The 23,026-nt window shown below is 48.6% G+C and overlaps 1 protein-coding gene across 3 annotated transcripts in view; it reads left to right on the top strand.

The window, feature by feature from the left end:
- The window catches only part of DPYSL5 (dihydropyrimidinase like 5), a 55,635-nt gene extending 37,728 nt beyond the window's left edge, over positions 1 to 17,907 (top strand). For 2 of the 3 annotated variants that reach the window (XM_048516147.1, XM_048516154.1), the window contains exons 3-13: positions 2,194 to 2,352; positions 3,384 to 3,563; positions 4,607 to 4,675; positions 5,455 to 5,499; positions 5,826 to 5,901; positions 6,412 to 6,568; positions 7,728 to 7,869; positions 10,323 to 10,465; positions 12,925 to 13,132; positions 15,134 to 15,302; positions 17,353 to 17,907. In XM_048516147.1, the coding sequence (XP_048372104.1) occupies positions 2,194 to 2,352; positions 3,384 to 3,563; positions 4,607 to 4,675; positions 5,455 to 5,499; positions 5,826 to 5,901; positions 6,412 to 6,568; positions 7,728 to 7,869; positions 10,323 to 10,465; positions 12,925 to 13,132; positions 15,134 to 15,302; positions 17,353 to 17,438 (1,434 nt within the window). In that variant the 3' untranslated portion in view covers positions 17,439 to 17,907. The remainder of the gene's footprint in view (positions 1 to 2,193; positions 2,353 to 3,383; positions 3,564 to 4,606; positions 4,676 to 5,454; positions 5,500 to 5,825; positions 5,902 to 6,411; positions 6,569 to 7,727; positions 7,870 to 10,322; positions 10,466 to 12,924; positions 13,133 to 15,133; positions 15,303 to 17,352) is intronic. The other variant, XM_048516162.1, reaches the window with a different exon arrangement.
- Positions 17,908 to 23,026: the final 5,119 nt, after the last annotated feature.

Genomic DNA, 23,026 nt, shown 5'->3' with positions numbered 1-23,026 from the left:
TTCTAAGCCAGAGGTAGGGAGGGGAGGAAGAGCAGAATTCTGGGGCAAATAATGTTTTCATTTGCTATCTGAAGTGTAGCAAGCTTAGTATCTGATGAAGCAAGATGAAGATAGTAAAGCCCAGATGGAAGTGGGTGGTTCTATAGTACTATATTCTTTTATTTGTTTGTATTTAAGGAGTCATCAGGTTGAAGTAGCTGAATGGATGCCAGTAATCCTAGACTGATCAAAAATGGTAGTGGGAGTACCACAATGGGTTGGATCCCACAGATCTATTGTACTGATGATGGTGCTCTCCCCCACCTTGGCAAAAGGAGATACCCCAGTACAGATACTTGTGTAGGGAAGGCTCCTTGAGCCAAGGGAAAGTGCTTCCATTCATGGAAGACAGCTACAGGATCTGACCCACCGTTTTGAAAACCCTCCAGAGCCGTAAATTCTGCAGATTAAATGCGCTACCTGGAAAAGATAACTGCTGCCATTTAAATCACCAAAATAATCCCAGTGTATTCCATTCTTTTTGTTGACACAAGGTAATTTATGGGCTTCATAGATTTGGGGGCAACCAGAAGTGAATGATGGGAACAATAATACTTGGAAGGGGGAGGGGTTGATAAGATGGTAGAGTTTAGGATGAATATTTAGCAAGAGAAATATTTCCATCAGTCAATGCTGAGAAACTCCCCCAGGCTGAATGCAACATTTATGAATATATTAAACTGCCATCCTGAAAATTATATCCTTCTAAGCCCGTTGACTTCAATTAATTTAGAAGGGTGTAACTCTGCTTAGGAGGTCCATATTAATATAGTATATTAAATTTTTAATAGAACTCCTGCTTTATATAGCTCTGGGCTGCGTACGCAGTCCCTTCTTGCCTGGAGATGAAACATTTCTGGGAATTTTGAAGCTGGGAGTGCGGGAGCAAATCAAGAAATCTGGGGGAAACTGAAATATATGCAGCACTTACTTTCTTATCAAACCTAGGCTTATTTTACTGCTTTAACATAAAATGCATCATTTATAATTCAGTTAGCATATGAAATGGTACTATTTGGCATATTTATTAAATTTAAAATAATAAATGCCTCCTAGCCCAATTCAAAGCAAGGGGAGGGCTTGAGGGAGCTGCATGACCTTGTAGTCCCTCCCAGGGCACTTGCTGTAGTGGAGGGGGCAAATGCCCCAGTGGCTGTCTACCCCTCAGAAGGCTGGGCTATGGCAGGGTCGTGCTGGCATCCCAAACAGATCCCAGCATGGGGGGGCGCACATTAGTTGGCTCCCTCCTGGGATTTTGGGCCAGAAGCACAGCACCTCGACCTTTGGAATTACTCCACCCCTTGGGTGGCCCGAGTCCTGTAAGCCCTGTGGGGTTTTATGATGGTAGGGGACAGGGTCTGGAGCTTTTTGTTTTGCTCCCCATGCTCCTGAAAAGCCCACTTAGAGGTGGTGGGGCAGTGCCACATTGGCTGCTGCCTCCAGCTTTGGATGGGGTTGTTAGCGTTATACAAGCAAAAAGCAAATATACACAATAAAGATGCAAAGTTCTGCTTCCTGTGCCTCACCTTGGCACACCTCTCTTAGTTTTTGCTCTTTGAGAAGGGGGGAAAGTTGAAAATAGAAAGTGAACGTTTTGTAGTAGAAAAACAGTCTTGTTCAGTCATACTAGGGCTAGTAGCACGACTGGATACTGAATTAAACTTGATAACATGGAAAACAAGAAATTAATAAATAATGTATTTTACACTTTATAGTATATTCATTGTGTCACAGTTAATAAGAGTAAGCTTGAAAGTACATTGTATGTCTGTACAAGAATCATCATTCTTTAATGAGATAGGTTGGCTTATACAAATTCTGGAGAATATTCCAAGAGTTCAGTTTTCCACACGAAGCCTGCTGGGTGACCTTGGGCCAGTCACAGTTCTCTCAGAACTCTCTCAGCCCACCTACCTCACAAGGTGCCTGTTGTGGGGAGGGGAGAGGAAGGTGATTGTAAGCTGCTTATGGTGGGAAAAAGTGAGTTAAAAAACCAACTCCTTCTAGTCTCTCTGAGTATGTATAGAGAGAGTGCCACCTTCTCCTTATCAACATGACCAGGCCCCTCGCCTCTGGGGCTTGTCGGCACACCTTGAACTGCAAGGGGGTTCCTGCTCCCCCTCTCTTCTCAAGGCTCTTCCATTCTCTCCACAGGCTGCCCTGGTGGGGGGCACAACCATGGTGATTGGACATGTGCTTCCAGATAAGGACAGTTCCCTGCTGGATGCTTATGAAAAATGCCGCAGCCTGGCTGACCCTAAGGTGTGCTGTGACTATGCCCTGCACATGGGTATCACCTGGTGGGCACCCAAGGTAAGAGGGATGAGGCAGGCGAAGGAGGGTGGCTTTCATGGTGCCTGGCACATCCAGCAGTTTTGCCTGCCACAGTCTTCCTACTACTGCCCCCGCCCCCTGCATTTCCACATGCTTTTCAGCTTTACCATGAACCTGCCGATCTCCTCTCGACTACTCACGTCTGTCAGGCCTCAGTTTACTTCTGCCCTTTATAGCACAATGGGACCAGGGCTGTTTGTTAAGGGCACTTTGTACTGACAATTTGCGAACACAGTAGCGCAACATCGGATTTGAATTATATACAAAGGCAATGATGCAAAGGATACAGAGATAATAGAACCTCACATACAGTGAGTTCAACACATCTTCGCACACACAGGAAATTTACATGCGAGTAGACATCCAAACAAGGACCTCAAAAAGTCAATTACTGTCGACAAATGACATGAAGCATGAATCCAGCTGCTATTTCTGATGGGACCCCCATTTTCTGTGCCCATTTCATGTTCATTCAGTCTCCCGCTTCATCAAATTTACGTCCTGCTCAGGAGTGCCTTTAGATCTCCTTCCAAGCTATATGAGGAATAATTATTTTCATCCTAAGGGGGTGGTGTAGAAGGAGGAGCCAGGCTCCGAGGGACAGGGGAGATGGCCAGTCAAAGCCCTGAGGAAAGGGATAGGAGGAGGAGGCACAGGGAGCCTGATTGGACCAGGCAGTGGGAAAGGGATGGGGTGGACCCTTTAAAGGAAGGGGAAGGGGACAAGGCTGGGAAGGAAACTGTTATGAAGTCTCTCCTCAGAGCTGGAGAACCTTCCAACTTGGAGATATCCTCTCCCTCCCTTTCTGAGGCCGACACCCCTAACTAGGCCTGGAACCCCTGTGAGCCATCACAGAAGGCACAGAAGGAGGAGCTGTCCCAGGGCGGGGTGGGGTTGGAGGTGTGACATGCACCTTTGTGTGTAGGGGAAGGGGAGATGTTTAAGTCTGGGGGCCCGCATTAATGTCACGAACAAGGGGATAATTGAGGTCTCCCCTCCTTGTGCCACAGGTAAAATCGGAGATGGAGACGCTGGTGCGAGAAAAGGGCGTCAACTCCTTCCAGATGTTCATGACGTACAAGGATATGTACATGCTGCGGGACAGTGAACTGTACCAGGTGTTCCGTGCCTGCAAGGATATCGGGGCCATTGCCCGTGTCCATGCTGAGAATGGAGAGCTGGTCGCAGAGGTGAGCTGCTCGAGGTGTGGGGAGGGGGCATGGAAAGGCAAAGCGGGGTATGCGGAGGCACTTGCCAATCCCAGGACCTAGCAGTGCTATTGCACTTGTCTGTAGGACAGAAGAGAAGAGATCAGCTTTTGGATCCTCATTCTCTGGAGGGCAAAGGGTTTACTAGTATCATAAAGCTGGTCCTCCCTCCTTGCGTGCATCTCCAGGACACAAGATGTTTGGAGAGAAGACAGCATTCCCTCCTGGCTTTCACACATATTTTCTTCCAAAATAGATGTTAGGTCAGTATCCCCCACCAATTTTCATCTGGCAGCTGGGCTACTGCAGCTCAGTGATCCGTTTCACCCTGTGGTCATCTACAGAAGAGCTGCCAGGATCCTTTCTGCCCATGTAGGAGGGCAAGATGGAGGGACAGAGGGCAACCCTTGTTCACTTGGCCCTGTGTGTTCGGAATACAAACTGTTCCCCTTCTTCAGGCGCTGCCCCTTCTTTTGAGTTATCAACAGTTTGTGCCCGTCGCAGCCTACAAGCATCTCAGCATCTCATGAAGATCTCCTTGGCACAGACCTGGATGCCATACACTTGGAGATGTTCCTTCGGCCAGGGTTTTCCTGACAGTAGTGAGCACGGAAGAACTCTGGAGCTGGTTGCAGCCTGTGTGCAAACTCATGTCCTCCTAGTCTGCTTCCATTAATCTGGGAGGACTGGCCCATGTTCTATACCCAGGATAATGGTTAAGAATTGGACTTTCCTCTTCAACATCAATTACATATTGATAGTTGTGTGTTGGGGAGCATGTATTTTAAAAAATCTTTCAGCCTTCCAGATTGTGAGTTTTTAAGGTCATACCTATGTCACATATCAGGTGGTCTTCACCAGAAACAAGTCATACCTATGTCACATATCAGGTGGTCTTCACCAGAAACCCAAAATGACAGTGGAGCAAGGAAAACCATCAAGCCTGCCTACCTTGCCTGCCACAAACTAATACAGTGTTCTGGTTTCCACTTATTCACATGGCCTTTTGATGGTTTCCACTGCAGGGTGCCAGGGAGGTGCTGGACCTAGGGATCACTGGTCCAGAGGGAATCGAGATCAGCCGGCCAGAGGAGGTAAGAATGACTCATACTGCAAGGAGAAAAACACCTTCTTCCTCTGTTGCTGCTAGGAGTTGCCCCTCCTTACCTGTTACTCATGTATGTTTGGCCTGTCCCAGCAGCCAACAGTAAAACAGGTTATGTGAAGATCTGCATAATCTCTGGGTAATCTGACACCCTCAGGAAGATGGAGGAGGAGCTGTCAGGTAGCCTGGTTGATTATTTTCAGGGGAGACAAAGTAGGTTCCATTTTGTAAGCCTGTCTTAGCATCTGTCTATCAAAGAAAGCAGCAGTAACTGCAGAATGATGGAAGTGCAGTGGGAAGTCTGTTGCAGGAATTGCTCTTTACAAGTATGGAATGAGGTACATGTGTTTGCTGTAATAGCATCTGCAGGCATTGCAAGAAGAAATGTCAAGCGCAGCACAAAGTTGGAAAAGGGTTCCACTAAGCCATCAAGGCCCACTCCACTCCCTGCGTGGCAGGAGTAGAATAAACAAGTCATACCTATGCTAGTTTGTTAAAGATATTCAGTGTAGAGACTTTGACAGGCTATGTTTACCAGAGAGTGCAGTATTGCCCTCATCTGGAGTTCCTGGCTGCAGTACTAGTCCAGGCCCTTCTGTCCTCTGAATCTGGGGAGGATGAGGCACAGCTGGGGCTCATGGGAACTGCATTGCCTGCCACACATGGAACAGTAATGCATAGAATCCAGCAAACCCACTTCCAGAGCAGCTTCCAGTGACGTGACTTTATATCTGTGTCATCCTTCTCTTTCCTCTGTGTGTTGTGCAGCTGGAAGCTGAAGCTACGCATCGTGTCATCACCATTGCTAACCGGGTAAGCAACCAATCCCCTGCTCTTTTCCCCAGCAGACTGAAGCATCGTCCCAGCCTTAGGCCCTACAGCTGTGCCCCTGTGCCCACCCATCCCCCTCCTGTCCACAAGGAATTGAGAATGTATCTAGTGGGGTCCCCCTTTATTGTTGTGGGCAAATGCCTTGGCTTCTGTCTGCCCCAGGGCCCTTCAACCCCCAGTCTCCCTCAGGTTAGTTCAGCCCCAGAACGCCCGGTGAAAGGGTGGTCTGTTCCCTAGCGGAGACATCCTTAGGGGCTGGCTGCCGCATTGCCCAGCCTGATGCCTTTGCATATCTCCTCCCTCGACAGACTCACTGCCCTGTCTACCTTGTCAACGTTTCCAGCATGTCGGCTGGGGATGTCGTAGCCACAGCCAAGATGCAAGGTAAGAACCATTGTTCCTTTGGTTCAGAGGGGCAGTTATCTTTTCTGGAGTCAGTGGAAAGCGTCAAGTTTTTATATTCACTTCCCAGCCCAGCAGTGTACCACCCTAGCACTATTAAAGCTTTTTTGTAAGGTTGCTTCCTTCCAAATGGTCTATAATTCCCACACGTTGCAAGGAAGGAAGCAGGAACGGCTGGTTCCTCTTACATCTGGCTGCCCAGCAATTTCTGGGAGACTAGCTACTAACTCTGATAAGTTGACTCCATCAGTCTACGTGGAGATGCTAGTACACTTCTGCAGTAATCGGTCAGGCTCTCACTGATTCTTAAAGAACCACACTTGAACCTTGGCTAAAGGCCCACCTCTGACGTGGTTTAGTATTTGGCTTTTGGTGAATCCTATAGTACATACAACCCATTATGGTAACTGAGGGAGGAGCAGATGTTAAAGCCCCAAGGAATACCCCACCCAAGCCTGAGGCTCCCTCTCTCCCCATCTCTCTTCCCTGCAGGGAAGGTTGTGTATGCAGAGACCACCACGGCGCATACCACACTGACGGGCTTGCACTACTATCACCAGGACTGGACACACGCAGCGGCCTACGTGACTGTGCCGCCCTTGCGGCTGGACACCAACACTTCCACCTACCTCATGAGCTTGCTTGCCAAGTAAGGGAGCTTTGGGGGCACCGCCTGGATAGTGCCCTGAACTGTGCTCAGAGCCCTCAGCACTGAGCACAGCCCCAGTCTGGGGAAGACAGAAAATGCCTTTAAGGGAGGGAAGGCTTGTGGAGCCCGAAGGCAGCCACCACAGCAGAAGAGCAGGGAGCCAACGAACTGGCATCATGGGCAGGGAATGGAGAATTTCATGAACCCATGAAGCTGCCTTACACTGAACCAAAATGCTGGTCCCTCAAGGTCAGTTTTGGCTCCTCAGACTGGCAGCAGCTCTCCAGGAGGTCTTTCGTATTACCTATTACCTAATTCTGTAATGGAGATGCCGAGGATTAGACCTGGGGCTATTTGTGTTCTCGTTGGCTTTAATAATGGTTTTTATGACATCGAGAACTGCTGACCTCCTTTGTATTCCTGGGAGCTTGGGTCCAGAATGCTAGATAGTCTCTGCCTTTCTGGTGAAAACTTCCATTTGCACAAGGGCTGCTGATCTTGAACCAACGGACGTTTAGTGGCACAGAAAATGCATTCTGTAGCAGAGTCTATCTAGCATGCATGGAACCCATTCATAGGATCAAAGCCTGTATCTTTTAGCTACTTTGTGTTGTTTTGTTTGTTTTTACTGTATGTGGTATAATTTTATGATAGTACTAGATTGTTTTATATCTGTTAGGAGATCCAGATTAGGGTAGAACAGTAAGATGGGATATGTTTAATAAATCAGTCAGTAAATAAAAAAGAGTGGGTGGCTTTGTGTGGAGAGGCAAGGGACCTTCCTTTTTGCAGATGTGTGATAGCATTGAGAGGGGGCCCTCCTTCTCTCCCTCCCTTGCCACCTCTCCTCTGTTTCTCCTGAGAGCCAGTGTGGTGTAGTGGTTAAGAGCAGGTGCACTCTAATCTGGAGAATTGGGTTTGATTCCCCGCTCTGCCACTTGAGGTGTGGAGGCTTATCTGGTGAACTAGATTCTCCTGTGCGCTCCAACACATGCCAGCTGGGTGACCTTGGACTAGTCACAGTTCTTTGGAGCTCTTTCAGTCCCACCTACTTCACAGGGTGTTTGTTGGGGGGGGGGAGAAGATTGAAAGCCCATTTGAGTCTCCTTACAAGAGAGAAAGGGGAGAGATAAATCCAACTCTTCTTCTTCTTCCCTAGTGACACCTTGAACGTAGTGGCTTCTGATCACCGGCCGTTCACCACCAAGCAGAAGGCCATGGGCAAGGAGGACTTCACCAAGATCCCCCACGGAGTCAGCGGGGTTCAGGACCGTATGGCTGTCATCTGGGAACGTGGCGTGGTACGTGACAGGTGTTGGTGGGACCTTTTCAGAAGGCAGCCTTTCCCTCTACCCTTTGCAGCAGGTACATAAAGGCAGTTCTGAGCAGAGGAGTTCTGAGAAACTGGGAATCCCAAATCACAGTTGCCCATTCAAATTGTGGGTTTAACGAATGGACTTTTCGTGGCTGATGGACTACTAAGAGAACTACAAGACGAAGTGGTGCAGCAGTAAATATTGGTAAATAAACTACGACAGCTGTTGCACTCTGGCTATAGAAATCTCTCAGATACATATATATATATATATATATATATATATATATATATATATATATATATATATATATATATATATATATATATATATATATATATATATATATATATATATATATATATATACAAACTTATATCATTGTTCACCTTATATATTTCATTAGTTATAATCACAAACACATTAGTTATAATCACATTATATTATATATAACTAATTATATAACTAAGCTGTTGTAGTTTATTTACTACTAAGAGAACTGCCAGAATCCATTGAAATAGGAAGCTGTTGCTTGTAAGTTTACAGTTATGTGCTAAAGCAGACTTATTGAGGGGTTTTTTAAAAAAAGTTTGCCTTGCCTGTGGCTGGGTGCTTGTATTTTGTAGCATGCTGTAAACCAATAAATTTGATTTACAGTTTAAACCTTTTCTGGAATTACTGACTGGATGTAGGTACTCCCCAGAACTGGATCCAGAGGGGGAAGTCTATCCCCCACTTATTCATACAGGTCCTACCTGGGCTTACAAACTACTTGCTGAATGGGTACCCTTCCCACAGTCTCAGTTCAGTCTCCACAATCCTGGCCTCCAACCACAGCAAGGTGCAAGGCAGTAGTTTGGAGAGACCAGTCGCTGAATTTGTGCCCCCTCTGTTCTCCTGTCTGAGGGTCCCTTCACATCTTTGGGACCCACCGTGCCCCCCTCCTCCTTGTTAGGAGGATTTTTAAGTAAGGGGTTTTGTGGGACGCCGTTTTAATGTAGTAATCGCTGTTTTAAATTAGTATTTTAGAGTTTATGGGGCTGAGTTCTTAATGTTAGGTATTATTTATTGGTTGTTACCTACTTGCTCCTCTTGTTATTTTATATTTTATGGCAATTATGTTGTACACCACCCAGAGTCCTCCAGGGATGGGGCGGTATACTAAATTGAATTAATAATAATAGTAACAACAACAACAACAACAACAACAACAGTTCCTTGAGTCAGTAACAACACTCAACTGTCCTTACTTAATCACCTCCAGTGTTCTCTTACTTTGCCACATAGTCAGGCTGGGGCTTCTATGCCATTATCACCCCCAGACCAACCATGCCCATTCTCTCCAGCAGAATGATATTCTTCTACTGCTGCCTGAGTGCTTGGGTATTGGTACTTCCAAACCCCCATCCCTCCTTCCATGGCCTTTTTGGTTATGACTCCTCCCTTCCAGCTGTTTTAATGCATTCTCTGAGTATCCCATCCAAAAGGCCGCCGTGTAGAGCATGGGAACTGAACTAGTACAACCAAGGCTACAGCAAGGGGGACATCCCACCACAGACCTCTGCCCTGGTTTTTGTAACTTCATTCAAAGGACAACAGGACTATCTGAGAATAGCAACAGGGTGCCCTCCAGTGGGGGATTAGGGATGGTAGCCAGGTAACGGGCTCTGCTGGAGAGGGAAGACAGCATGGGATAGCCCAATCTCATTAGATCTCAGAAGCTGAGCAGGGTCGGTATTTGGAAGGGAGACCCACCAAGGCAGACTCTGCAGAGGAAAGTGATGGCAAACCACCTCTGCTTCTCATTTGCCTTGAGAGTCCCTTGCCAGTGTGGTGTAGTGGTAAGAGCAGGTGCACTCTAATCTGGAGAACCGGGTTTGATTCCCAGCTCTTCCACTTGAGGCTTGTCTGGTGAACTAGATTAGCTTGTTCCCTTCAACACATGCTAGCTGGGTGACCTTGGGCTAGTCCAGGGATCTGCAACCTGCGGCTCTCCAGATGTTAATGAACTACAATTCCCATCAGCCCCTGCCACCATGGCCAATGGCTGATGGGCAGGGGCTGATGGGAATTGTAGTCCATTAACATCTGGAGAGCCGCAGGTTGCAGACCTCTGGGCTAGTCACAGCTCTTTGGAGCTCTCCAGCCCCAGACACCTCACAGGGTGTTTGTTGTGGGGTGGGGGAGGGAAAGGTATTTGTACGCCCCTTTGAGTCTCCTTACAGGAGAGAAAGGTGGGATATAAATCCAACTCTTCTTCTTCTTGCTGGGGTTGCCATAAGCTGGTTGTGACTTGACAGCACTTTACACACACAGAGGCCTGTGTTATGCATGCCTCACCCCATTTCCATCATCTAAGTAAAGACTGGAACTCTCTTTTTAGTCCTGCTGTTGCAGGGAGATTGTTCAGCCAGCCTCTCTTCATGTCCCCATTGCAGGTGGGGGGCAAGATGGATGAGAACCGGTTTGTTGCCATCACCAGTTCTAACGCCGCGAAGATCCACAACTTGTACCCTCGCAAGGGCCGCATCATCCCCGGAGCGGATGCTGACGTGGTTGTGTGGGACCCTGAAGCCACAAAGTAGGCACCTGGGACATGGGGGGATGGAGCAGTCAAGGGGCCAGACTCATGCTGTGGTTACGTGTAGTGGAGAGGGCACTGAATAGTCGGTATGCATGTGCCACCACAAGTATTAGTGAAGCGAAGGATGGGAGGCTTACTTGAGAGTCTACCACATAAGTTACCCACTGCTTTCTCAAGCAAGAGATTTTAATAATAGAACAAATTCTATATAATCGCTGTCACTACACAGGGAGTACAGAGAGCATCACATTTATGAGAACATTCTGTACACAGCCAATGAAATACTCTGTATTGTCGAAGGCTTCGAAGGCTTTCACAGCCGGATTCAACTGGTTGTGGTGGGTTTTCTGGGCTGTGTGGCTGTGGTCTGGTAGTTCCTAACGTTTCACCTGCATCTGTGGCTGGCATCCTCAGAGGTGTATCACAGAGGGAAGTCTGTTTCACACTGTGTCTAGTGAGAAGGGAAAGTTTAGTGGGGTATATTGTCCATGTCCCAGGGTGGGGAACCAATTCCACCCAAACACTTACTGATTGGATCCCCACCCTAGGACTTGATTGGATCCCCACCCCAGCCACAGATGCAGGTGAAACGTTAGGAACAAGATCTACCAGACCACGGCCACACAGCCTGGAAAACCCACCATAACCAAATGAAATACTCTGTTTCTTCAGAAAGTCATACAATGAAGGAGGTGCTTAAAATTCACCAGACTTCATGTTTTCTCTTGAGCCAGTTTGCAGGATTTACGAAAGTGGATTGTGTTTAATTCATGGGTCTGCATGAAGGTTGTAAGCCCTCTATGGTATTACAAGTTCTGCATCGAGGAACTTAAGAACAGCCTTGCTGCACCGGACCAGAAATCTACCTAGTCCAGCATCCTGTTTCACACAGTAGCCAACCTGTTATTCTGGAAGATTAATAACTTGGCATAGAGGCCAAAATCTTCCTCTGGTGCTGCCTCCTAGCACTGGTATTCCTAGCTCTGTGTCTGGAGCTTCCCTTTAGTCACCATCGCTAGTAGCCAGTGATGTTTACCATGAATCTGTGTAACCCCCTTTTAAATGTATGTAATGCTCATGGCTATCACCATATCCCCTGGCAGCAAATTCACAACTTAATCACTTGTTGAATAAAAACATACAGGTATCTTCTGATCTCTGATTGGAAGAGCTTGTTCCCCTTTTTGGGGTTATGGGAGTTCTCTCTTCCTTATTGGCCCAATTATAGCTTCAAGCTCCCTTCCTGCAACTTTCTCCAAGGTGCTCTAGGTTGTGCAAACACAGCACAAACCTTGTCTGAATAAGAGGGGAGTTTTCTTTATTGGGGGTTTATTGTTTCACAGGTGTTTTGCATTGAAAATATGGAACAGCTTTATACAGAACAAAACCACCTGTTCATCTTTCTCAGTGTTATCTAGTTTGATTGGCAGCAGCTCTCTAGGCTCTCTCTCCCACCCCAGCTAGAAGCCTTTCTCAGCCTTGCTGACTGAGCTACTTTTAGCTGGCGATGCTAGGGGCCGAAGTGTAAATCACGTCCTCGACCAATGAGCCCGTGGCCCCTCTGTCATTGAGTAGCCTCTTCTTTTGAGGACCTCTATATATCCCTTGAACTCTTTGGGCTTATGAATTTCAAAAAGGAATTTCAAAGAGATGTGCTATAAGGACCCTCAAGGACTGTTCCAAGAACCTAGTGGGTTTGTACTCTTTGCTTTGATTTTGTCCAGCCTTCCTTTTACTTGCCTGTTAATCTTTAACCATTAAAAATGAGGGAGGATATTAGACCCATTCTTTGAATTCCTTAGTGGAAATGTAAATTCCCTTAGAATCATAGCTCCTACAGCAGGAAACGACCCGAAGACCAACATCCTGCTAGAAAAGGAACAGAATGTAACCATGGCTGCCAGTAGCCGGGGGGTGGGGGTGGGGGGGGATTCCAGGAAAATTGGGCAAGGGGTAGCTAGTGGGTGACTATAATTTCATTAGGGTTTTTTGCTGCGAGGCAGGAAAGCTTTGGGACTTCATCTGTTAGTGATGTCCATCCACCTGGTTATGTTGAGAGTCAGTGTGGTATTGTGTTTAAGAGCAGGTGGATTCTAATTTGGAGAACCAAGTTTGATTCCCCACTCCTCCACCTGAGTGGCAGAGGCTTATCTGGTGAACCAGATGTGTTTCTGCACTCCTACCTAGTCACAGTTCTCGCAGAACTCTCTCAGCCCCACCTACCTCACAAGGTGTCTGTTGTGGGGAGAGGAAGGGAAAGGAGCTTGTAAGCCACCTTGAGTCTCCTCACAGGAGAGAAAGGTGGGGTATAAATCCAAACTACTACTATTCTTCTTCTCCTCCCCCTCCTCCTTATGTGTAAAACTTTTATTTGTGCCCTGTGGGCTGTAGTCATCCCCAGCTCCCGGTGAAGCCTTTTACCTCCACTTCCTCCAGCTCTCCTTGTTCTTCTGCAGGACCATCTCAGCCAGCACCCAAGTCCAAGGTGGTGATGTGAACTTGTATGAGAACATGCGCTGCCATGGGGTACCGCTGGTGACTATCAGCCGGGGACGAGTAGTCTACGAGAACGGTGTTTTCATGTGTGCAGAAGGCACCGGAAAATTCTTTCCACTCCGCTCCTTCCCAGATTCTGTGTACAAGAAACTGGTGCAGCGGGAAAAGGTACGGTGGGGAGGCTGTGGGCCAGGAAGGGAGCTCTCTGCACAGTGCACCAGGGCGTAGCTCAGAGGGAGAGGGTGTATGGATCTCATGGAGCACAGAGACCCAGTCTGGGCATAGAAATCCTGTGCCGAAACCTCTTGATGGTGGCAGATCATCAGCTCTTAACTCTACATTTGCAGTACAAGGGGATAAAAGTCCACTTCCCAGGATCCTATTGAGATTGTATATATGGAATCCTTTGAACATAATTCAAGGGCTGAGGAATATATGATGATGCCCCATGTGAGTGTCAAGGGAGGGGGAAGCTAAAACATTTGGGAGGGGAGCACAAATAGTGATTATTCAATTCCACAGCAGTAAGGAAAGGGTGTTATGAATTTAAAGGAAGGAGAGCAGAAGAAAGGACTGCTTGTAGCAGCAAGGATTTAAAGGGGCTGGTGGGCAGGTAGAGCGCAGAGAGCCATTATGTTCTCAAGGCTCCGTATGCCCTGCCATGTTTGTGGTCTTGATAAATTGGTGCAGAATTTGGCATCAAGAGGTATGTTGCCTTTTGAATAGAAAATGCAAGGACTGAGCTATGTTCAGACTCAGTATGACTAGCAAAGCTTGCTAGGGTGGGAGGAGGAAACTGGAGGAGCGTGGTTTTCTCCCAGCCTCCTATTACTCCGTTGCCGCCACAGAAGAGGTAAGAGGTCTGACCAGGAAGGAAGGAGGGCCCTCTCAGGAAGCAGCCTGGTGGCCAAAGTTTGTGTGAAGGAGACAAGGCGGCATGAGAACCTGCAGCTTTGTAAATGGATACAGACCTCAGTATCCTGAAAAACAACAACCCATTTCCATGTTAATGGAAAAATTACCTGGAGTGGCTTGAAAGCGTTTGGGCATCACCTGATGAAATCTCAGGATTCTTTTACCTAGTTTCTACAGTCAGCCTGTTCCCAACACAGTTCAGAATGCCAGGCAGTGCAGTCCTGTGCAGAATTACCCCTGCAAAGAAATCCCTGGAAAAGACATTGCATGAGATTGCATGGGGATACAGGGGGAGGGGTTGTGTGGACAGGAGCAGGCTTTGCAATGGAGCCTGGTGCCCTCAAGAGCACCCTTTTTAATTGCTCATGCAGACATTACCTTTCATCCTTATGTGGAAAGCAAAACAGTGCACTTGGGGGAAGGGGGAGCAGAGCTAAAAGAAAATAAAAAGGAGCACTGGTGGGCCGGCAGGGGGAAGGGAGCTGACTGACAGAGAGAAATCAGGAGTTAGGAGATGCAGCCAGAGGGAGCTAGCACCAGAGGGATGCAGAAATGGGAGGGAGGTAAAGGTGGCCAGAGCAATATTTCTAATAGGCTGTTAGATGGAGGGGAGGGGGGGGGGGGAAGATAGCAGCACTGCAGTAGAGGGAGATGGAGAAAGGAACCAACACCCCCTACCATTTACCCCAGGTTGTGCAAGGATCGCTGGGGAAAGGTTTGGGTTACAGCTTTATAGTATCTTAATTATGCCCAGAGAGAAACGGAGATCTGCTCCACTCAGGACTGCGGAGGGGTGAACAGCTGCCTCCTTCAGATGTAATGGTCTTATGTCCTCCATTTCAGAAGGCAGTGTGTACATCAGACACAGAACTACAGCCTGCTGTTTATTTTGAGGGGTGGTGGTGGTGGTGAGCGGGTTTCCAGCCCTGGCTGAATGTCATCCTTTGCAGAGAGCAAGTTCCAAGATTCCAGTCTCATAGTTATGAAAAGACAAGAAAGCCCAACCCCCCCCTTCCTTCCCCAACTGATCCTACTGCTAAGGAAACGACTGTGTCCCATGTGTGAGGATGGGCCCCATTACACAAACTCCCCTCAGCCCCCGCTGAAATAATCAAGGAGTTATTGGTGGAAGCAGGTAGCTTTCTCCAGTCTGGGGTTGCTCCTTCCCAGGGGATGCGGGTTCTCACAGGTAGCTTTTTTCAGGGGTGGGGCTCTGACTTTTGTCCTTTATTTTGTGTATTTTTGTTTAATTAGAGCGTAAAGCTTAAGGGCGTGGACCGCACCCCGTACCTGGGGGACGTGGCTGTGGTTGTGCACGCTGGGAAAAAAGAGACGGGGACGCCACTTGCAGACACCCCCACCCGACCTGCCACAAGACACGGGGGCATGAGGGACCTCCACGAGTCCGGCTTCAGCCTGTCCGGTAAGAACGGGGCTGGAGCGGGTCTTCTGTGGGGAGGACCCCAGGGAGCGGGTTACCCTGACCCCAGTGATCCTCAGGCACTTAGCTCACAAAACTGACGCTCCGCCCATCACAACTCCCTGCCAGCCCATTCCTCTGCCTCAAACCCTCTGAGCCCCCTTTTCTCCCGGATCCTGCAGAGCAGCTTTTCATATATTTGCTCACGAGACAGCTGGGAGGGACTGATTTTTACGCACCCCAATCATTGGGCCACGTTTCTTTGCAAGGGCTGTAACGAGGCGCCCAGTTCCGTTGCCCCTCCTCCAGTCCTCCAGCTTTTCTTCTCACTCCACTCTGCTTATTAAGGGCAGTCCCACCTGTAGCCAGCTAGCCACACTGCCTGCTCCCCTGGATTTGCCCCTGATTCAATGGCTGTGTGCTGATAAGGGGGATTGTGGTTCCCTGCATTTATTATGGATGAGGAAGGCACAGTTCTAGTGGTAGAAAGCATAGTGCATGCAGGATGGGAGCAGAAGACAGGAGCCAAATGTATTGGCCCCTGGGGGATCTTTGGAGGCTACAGCTAAATGCACTTTGAGATTGCAACTGGGCACAAGAACTGGAGGAAATAACCCCCAAAAGACCTTTTGGATTGTAGTGTAATTTGCAGGGATGTTCTCCATCATAAAGCAGATATTTCCAGAAATGCCCTTTTTTGGCCATAGACTGGGGGGATAGCATATTCTTCATATAGGTCTGAGGGTCTAGATATGTGCTTGGGATCTGCATATTGCAAGCCTCTTCCATGGGAAACATCTGTTCTGTGTGTGTATGGGGGGGGGGGTCTGTTCTGAAAGCTAAGAGTCAGTTGCATGTAATAAGAGTCATGGGGCTTTTACAAGGCAAGGACTTCTCTTCAGTGAGGGAATGGGAGGCTGAGGGGCTCCTACATCTACACAGGAATTGGGAGGGGTGTTGTCTTGTGATGGGTCTCTGTGGTGGTGTGCTGTGTCTGTCGTGTGGGGCTGAGCACATCTGTTCTGTGGAGTTCTAGAGGAAAGATGCTTGACCCTCTTCATTCATTCATTTGTTCATTTGTCCAAATTCATCATAGTTTGCGCTTCACCGAAGACTCAGCTTCCACCAAAACATTAAACATGTTGATGATTGCATTCAAATTCAGGGGACTCCAACTGAGCCGCCAAAACATTTGAATGGTTTAACCTTTGGGCCACATTTAACCTGTGGGCCACATTGAATGGTTTAACAGAGAGCTTCTCTGCTGCTGGATCAGACTAAAGTGGTTCCATAGAATTTGGCATCCTTTTTCCAGCAATGGCCAGCCAGATGCACTAAAGCAGGGGTCTGCAACCTGTGGCTCTCCAGATGTTCATGGACTACAAATCCCATCAGCCCTTGCCAGCATGGCCAATTGGTGATGGGAATTGTAGTCCATGAACATCTGGAGAGCCACAGGATGCAGACCCCTGCACTAAAGCAATGCATAAAGCAAACCCTGCCCTTTGGCCCTGGCATCTGGGGTAACCCAGAGGTATTCTGCCTTTGAACATGGAGAGGCAATTAATAGCAGTCCCTATACTTCAGAGATGGCCAACCTATGGCACTCCAAATGTTCATGGACTACAATTTCCATCAGCCAATTTCCAATTGGCCATGCTGGCAGGGGCTGATGGGAATTGTAGTCCATGAACATTTGGAGCGCCATAGGTTGGCCACCCTGATGAATTTGCTTAGTGGGGGTATGAGTGGAGTTTGTAAACCCTGCGTGATTTGGCATCTTTCCCTACATCCATGTTCATCTCCTCCCCCATCAGCATGCCTTCCCCCCTGCCTCTTACTCATCTGCACCACTGTTCTCTTCCCCGAGGCTCTGACCTTGGGCCTTGTGAGCCTTCCTGTGTGGGAAGGTAGGCCGTGGGGCAGAAGATGCCCTTGCAACGCAGCACCTTGTGCAGTCCCTATTAGGGAGGCAGGGATGGAGCAGGATGCAAAAAGAGACCCTAATCAACATCTTTCTGACACAGCGCTCGCCTTCCTTCTCTCGCTGCAGGTTCTCAAATCGATGACCATGTTCCAAAGCGAGCTTCGGCCCGGATTCTCGCTCCCCCCGGAGGCAGGTCTAGCGGCATTTGGTAACTGCCCCCCAGACTTGTCCCCCAACTAAGGACACCACCACCACCACCCCTCACTTGCCCGGCTGCCTTCCACACCCTGCAGGCCCGAGGCAGCCACACCTTTCACTGGAGCCAGCAACACCGGCGAGCCCTTCACCATCCCACGCCCAACGCCACGCGGACGCCGATGGAAACGAGGCTGAGGGGATGGGGCCCGCGCCCTGCCCTCCTCGCTGCATGGCTGCACTGAAGTACAGGGTGATGCACCCACAAAGAGCCTGCCTCTGTTGCTTTGTTAGTGGAGGGTGGGAGCCCCCTCCAGTGACGTAGCGGTGAGGGGAAGTCTGGCCTGGGGAGGGGGCAGGGCTCAGGGGGCCTGTCCGTGCTGGTTCCTTTCTGTTTTGCACGTTGGGTTTTTGGATCAGTGACATTTTTGACTTGTTTGTGCATCACGTGGAAAAAAATACTGAAATAAAGGTACTTTTGTGTGACTAGCAGTAGGATAGAAGCGGGGAGAGGAGCATTGGATGGGGGACTGAGTGGGAGGATAGAGCTACCCCCTCACTTCAAACTGTTGTCTTTTGGTGCAGGGGGGGTTCAGCCCAGCACTACTAGAGGGTAGATCAGCCCCTTTTCCCTTCTACCTTGAGGAACAATGTATACCATTGAGTGGGAGGTGGGGCTTTCTGGACAGCACTGCAGCCGAGTGATGGCAAAGGCCCTTCTGCAGGCCCGTCAGGCAGCAATGAGGCAACAGTCAGAGCTAGATGGCAGGAAGACAGCTTGTCTTTAAGAGCAGATGGATTCTAATCTGGAGAACCAGATTTGATTCCCCACTCCTCCACCTGAGTGGCAGAGGTTTATCTGGTGAACCAGGTGTGTTTCCGCACACCTACATTCCTGCTGGGTGACCTTGGGCTAGTCACAGTTCTCTCAGAACTCTCTCAGCCCCACCTGCCTCACAAGGTGTCTGTTGTGGGCAGAGGAAGGGAAAGGAGCTTGAGTCTCCTTACAGGAGAGAAAGGTGGGGTATAAATCCAAACTCTTCTTCTTCTTCCTATTAGGGGATGCTTCCTAGTGGTCAGAGCAGGAAAGAGCTGGCAGGCAAGGACTCTGTCCTCCCTCCCATCTCCCTGTCCGTCCACACAGATTTATGCAGCAGGACCTTCCACCTCTGTCTCCTCCATCCTTCTGTTCCATCAAAAGCAGGTAGCAGGGCAGCTGGCCCCTCTACCTCTTCTGAAACCCGGACCTTGTGCCCCTCCAACGAATCCTAGCCAACTCCTTCCATTTGGGGTGGTAGCCAGCAAGTCAGAGAGCCAAGAGAGAATATTCTGCATTTCTCCCACCTGCCCTGGAGAGGCTTCCAGAGCAGAGGTTGGAAGAAGGCTGCGCGTATAAAGCAGCCTCCCCCAGAGCGGTTTCTCCCCACCAGCCAAAAGACTGATTTGAAGAAAAGGAGGGGTGGTGGATCTAGCTCTTCTAGCCATGTGGGACCCTCTTTGGCTATGCCAGTTGCCACACCAGCCACCCTCTTAGTTCTAGGTTTTGAAGGTGAGGGGCATCTCCTAGATGTTGCAAATGGGGAAGAGTGTCTGTCCTCTCATGCTAAGGGAGCGGGGGAATTCCTCCAGAATCTCAGCCTTTAAAGGACTTTGCCACCCCACTAAACTAGGGGTACCCTGAGAGAGAAGACAGCGGGATCCGACCCTTTCTTTCTTCTCCATACACAATGGTGCTAAACATCCCCCCCCCCCATGCTCTGGCTGACTGTTGGGGGCCAAAGGAGCCCTCCCCCAACCTGACCCCTTCCCCCACCCTCTGCCCACCAGGTCTCCCTCCGGATTAGCGTGAAATGTGAACTGTTACTTGTGCACTTTCCCGCCCCCCCTCCACTAGTTGATAACCCATAGGTGTGTGAGGCCGGGCAACCGGGCGCGACGGAGTCCCCAGCTCCCAGGACCGCAGTGGAGGAACTCGGCTTCTGAGCGCAGCCTTGCCCTGTTACATGGTGGAATAGTCTTGTGATGGCTGTTTTAGCGACCTGCAGTGCGTTTCTGTTTCCTCATTAAAGATTGTTCTCACAGCCCAAGGCTCTCGTGTCTTTCCTTGCTAACCCAGCCTATGGGCGTGCCACTGCCCTTAGAGAAGGGGGTGGGGCTGTGCCCCACGAGAGGTGCAGCAGATACTCAGACTAAGGGGGAGTAGACTTGATGGGGAGTGGAAATGCAGACCCAAACAACTGCCCGGAGCAGAGGGGGGTGGGAAATGGCACTAGGGGCAACACCTGCTTCGGGTGCCCGCCCCACTTAGCCGGCGGGAGCCTGCCATGGGCACAGTGGTAGAGCATCTGCTCTGCAGGCAGAAGAGCCCAGGTTGAATTCTGGCATCTCCAGTTAAAAGCATCAGCTAGGGGGCGATGTGAAAGACCTCTTCCTGAGACCCTGCAGAGCTGCCAACAGAGTGGCTGAGGCAAATGGTGATCAACTAGTGATCTGATTCTTATAAGGCTGCTTACATAATTGTTCATCCACTAGGGCTTCAGAGGCACGCTGGACCCCATGCACTGGGCAGATTTGAACTGCTAACCATCAGCACCAAAGAGAAAAGCCCCTGTGACAACAGACCAAGGTTGGCATCCTAAAAAGGTCAACAGCACATTTCTCAAGTTATTCAGTGGAACTTACTCCCAGGAGAGTATCCTTATGATTGCACTGTTACGTTGCAAACCTAAACAGTTATGCTGTTCTAAGTTCATTGACTTTTAAAGATGTAGATGGCTGTAAGTCTGCTTAAGATGGCACTGTAAGCCTTTTGTGCTGGGGACAGGATCCTTATGCTGGAGGAAAGTTTCTCCATTAATGGAATGGATCTTCAGTACCCTTTGGCGCTGATGTTTACATTTTGTTGATCTGGTAGCTGAGAATCAGTACTTCATGCTTCTTACAAAACGGGCTGTAGTCCGTCAAGGCTTATGTCATGATATATTTGTTAGGTGCAAGATGCTTCATAGCTGTCCTGTAGTCGCTCTCTCCACACCACCATTATTCATTTATAAGCAGCTATTGTATTCCCCTTTCTGTCATGTTTATTTTTCCCCAAGCTAAAAATCCCCATCTGCTTAACTCATTCTTTGTACGACAATCCATCTCCCCAATCATTTTAACTCACTGTCTCCCAACATTGTCTGCAGGGGAGAATTAGGTGAGCCTTTCTGCCAATCACACCTAAGTTGTTACAGCCACATAAAGACTATCAGCCCACCCAAGCCAATGATTCATTGTTTACACACATCGGAAATATGCTTCTACCAAGCTCTTTGGCAGCAAATCCTACCAGTTAGCAGAATTCTGCATGTGGCAGTGTTTGCAATGTTAGAAGTTACCTACCGGATAGTACTCCCATTGGTCAAAGATGAAAATTAATAACATTCACCAGAAATCTGCTTTTGGCAGAGGATGACAGCCCTTCCTCCCTACTTCTAACATTCGGTAGAGAGAAACAAATGGAGTTGCCGAACAGTGGTATTTCCTTCTTTTGACTGCCTTAATTAGGTTTCTACAGGATGGAGTTTGGGCGTCACACTGTAGCAAAGATTCAAAAATCCATCATATCGCTGCTGTTCCTATTAAGTTTGCATATGACAGTTTTCAGGCAGTGATTACTAGCTTAGGCCGTTTCCGCACGGCCCATTAGCGGCTTGACCTGGGGGCGGTAAAGCTTACGCCCCCCCAGACGCCCGTTCTACAAGCGCCGCTTCTGCTGCAGCAGCAGCAGCGGCGTGGCTGCGCTCCCCTCCCCAGAACAGCGTCAGGCCGCCCTAAACAACAACCCTTTAAAGGGTTGTTGTTGGGAAAATGTCTCCGTCCCGCCCACTCCGCGGTGTCATTAAAATTAAGCCTGCTGGGCGATGCGCGGCCCATACCTGTCACTCGAGCCTCCAGGGGTGAGGGCAGCGTGGTGAACCAACAGGCGACTGGACATTCCGTGAGTCAAGCCGAGGAAGCGAAGAGGCTGCTCCGTCGCGGAGCCGCCTGCCGTCTGCGGAAGCCTCCGGCAAGCCCGCGTTCATGTGAGCGGAGAAAACTGCGCCCCTACGCCGCCAAGAACTCTTGGTGGCGTGGGGAAACATGCTATCTTGAGAACCGGCCTTAGTGAAAGAGGAACATTACCATTGTGGATGTTCCTTTATCTCAAAAAGCTGCATGCAGCATGCATGGTAGAACTTGCAGGCAATTCTTTTGCAAGTCACCTAGCTGGCTTTGCAGAAGGCCCTGCCATGGCTATCAAGTCTGCTTAAGATAGGTCTATGCTTCTGGTTGTTCCAGAGCACTGGGGAAATGACCTATCTAATTAAATTGCATATTATAATTTTGCAAAATTGCATTTTATAAAATGGCAAAACTTTAACTTCTTGGGAGGTACACATGACAATCCACACATGCAAAAACATTCCGCATTTCCTTTATTCTTAGATTCAGGCTTATTCTGATAGCTGACACTATATCCCTCAGAACAGAAAATGTTGTAAAAACCATGCTCTGCAAGAATTAAGGTTTTTAAAACATACCTGAAGATTAAATAATCTTTAACTTAATTCACACATTTTCCACCCTGTATCACATACTGATATCACTACATCTAAATTTTCCCAACAGAAAAAAAAAATGGCATCTGCTAGGGGGTCATTTTAGATTTGGAAAATGTGGCGAGGCTTAGCTCCTCTCCCCTTGCACCGTAATCGCAGCTTGAATCAGGGCCCCACACATCATAGTAGTGACTTTGACGCACACATACAAAAACTCTGTGTGCTCCTGACATGGAATTCTCATCACGTGTGAGGTTAGGCCCTGAGGAGCACTCAAACAGAACATGAATAGTCCCTTCCTTGTTTCCCCCTCCCTCACAGCACTTGACATTGAAAGGCAGTCAAGATGTCCTAGCTGGGGCTTGAAATTATAATTTCAAGCTTTAGAGGCTAATGCCTTATCTGTTAGGCCAGGGTGCATGCGAGATGGAGAGTTATGAATATCATAAGTAAGATCCTTCATCCAGCCAGCCTAGAGTTTGCACACCAATGGGTAGCAGTTATCTGCAGTTTCAGGTGGTGAATTTTCCCAGCCCTGCTACCTGAAGTCCTGTTAAGTGGTGACTCCAGTATCTGAACCCCATGGAAAACTGGTACACTGCCACTGAACCGAGGCACTCTGTCATATAGGGTTGCCAGCCTCCAGGTGGCACTTGGAGATCTCATGATACTACAATTAATCTCCAAATTACCAAGATTAGTTCCCCTGGAGAAAATGGCTGCTCTGGCGTGTGGACTCTATGGCATTCTACCCTGCTGAGGTCCCTCCCCTCCCCAAACCCCATCCTCCTCAGGCTCCACCCCCCAAAAGCTCCAGGAATTTTCCAACCCAGAGCTGGCACCCCCGTCCTCATGAAACCTTTATGTTTATTCTTTCATTTGCTTCATATTTTCAATAGCTGCCTTCCTGTCAAAAATACTGGTCAACTGACAGCATCAATGGGGGTTTTTAAATTATAAACAACAAAAGCAGGAGAATAAAAACAACAAATAAAAGCAGCAGTTAAAGAAATTAAGAGCAG

This window comes from Sphaerodactylus townsendi, linkage group LG01, assembly GCF_021028975.2.
Source record: "Sphaerodactylus townsendi isolate TG3544 linkage group LG01, MPM_Stown_v2.3, whole genome shotgun sequence".
Lineage (NCBI taxonomy): Eukaryota > Metazoa > Chordata > Lepidosauria > Squamata > Sphaerodactylidae > Sphaerodactylus > Sphaerodactylus townsendi.
This window is presented reverse-complemented; position numbering and strand designations above follow the sequence as displayed.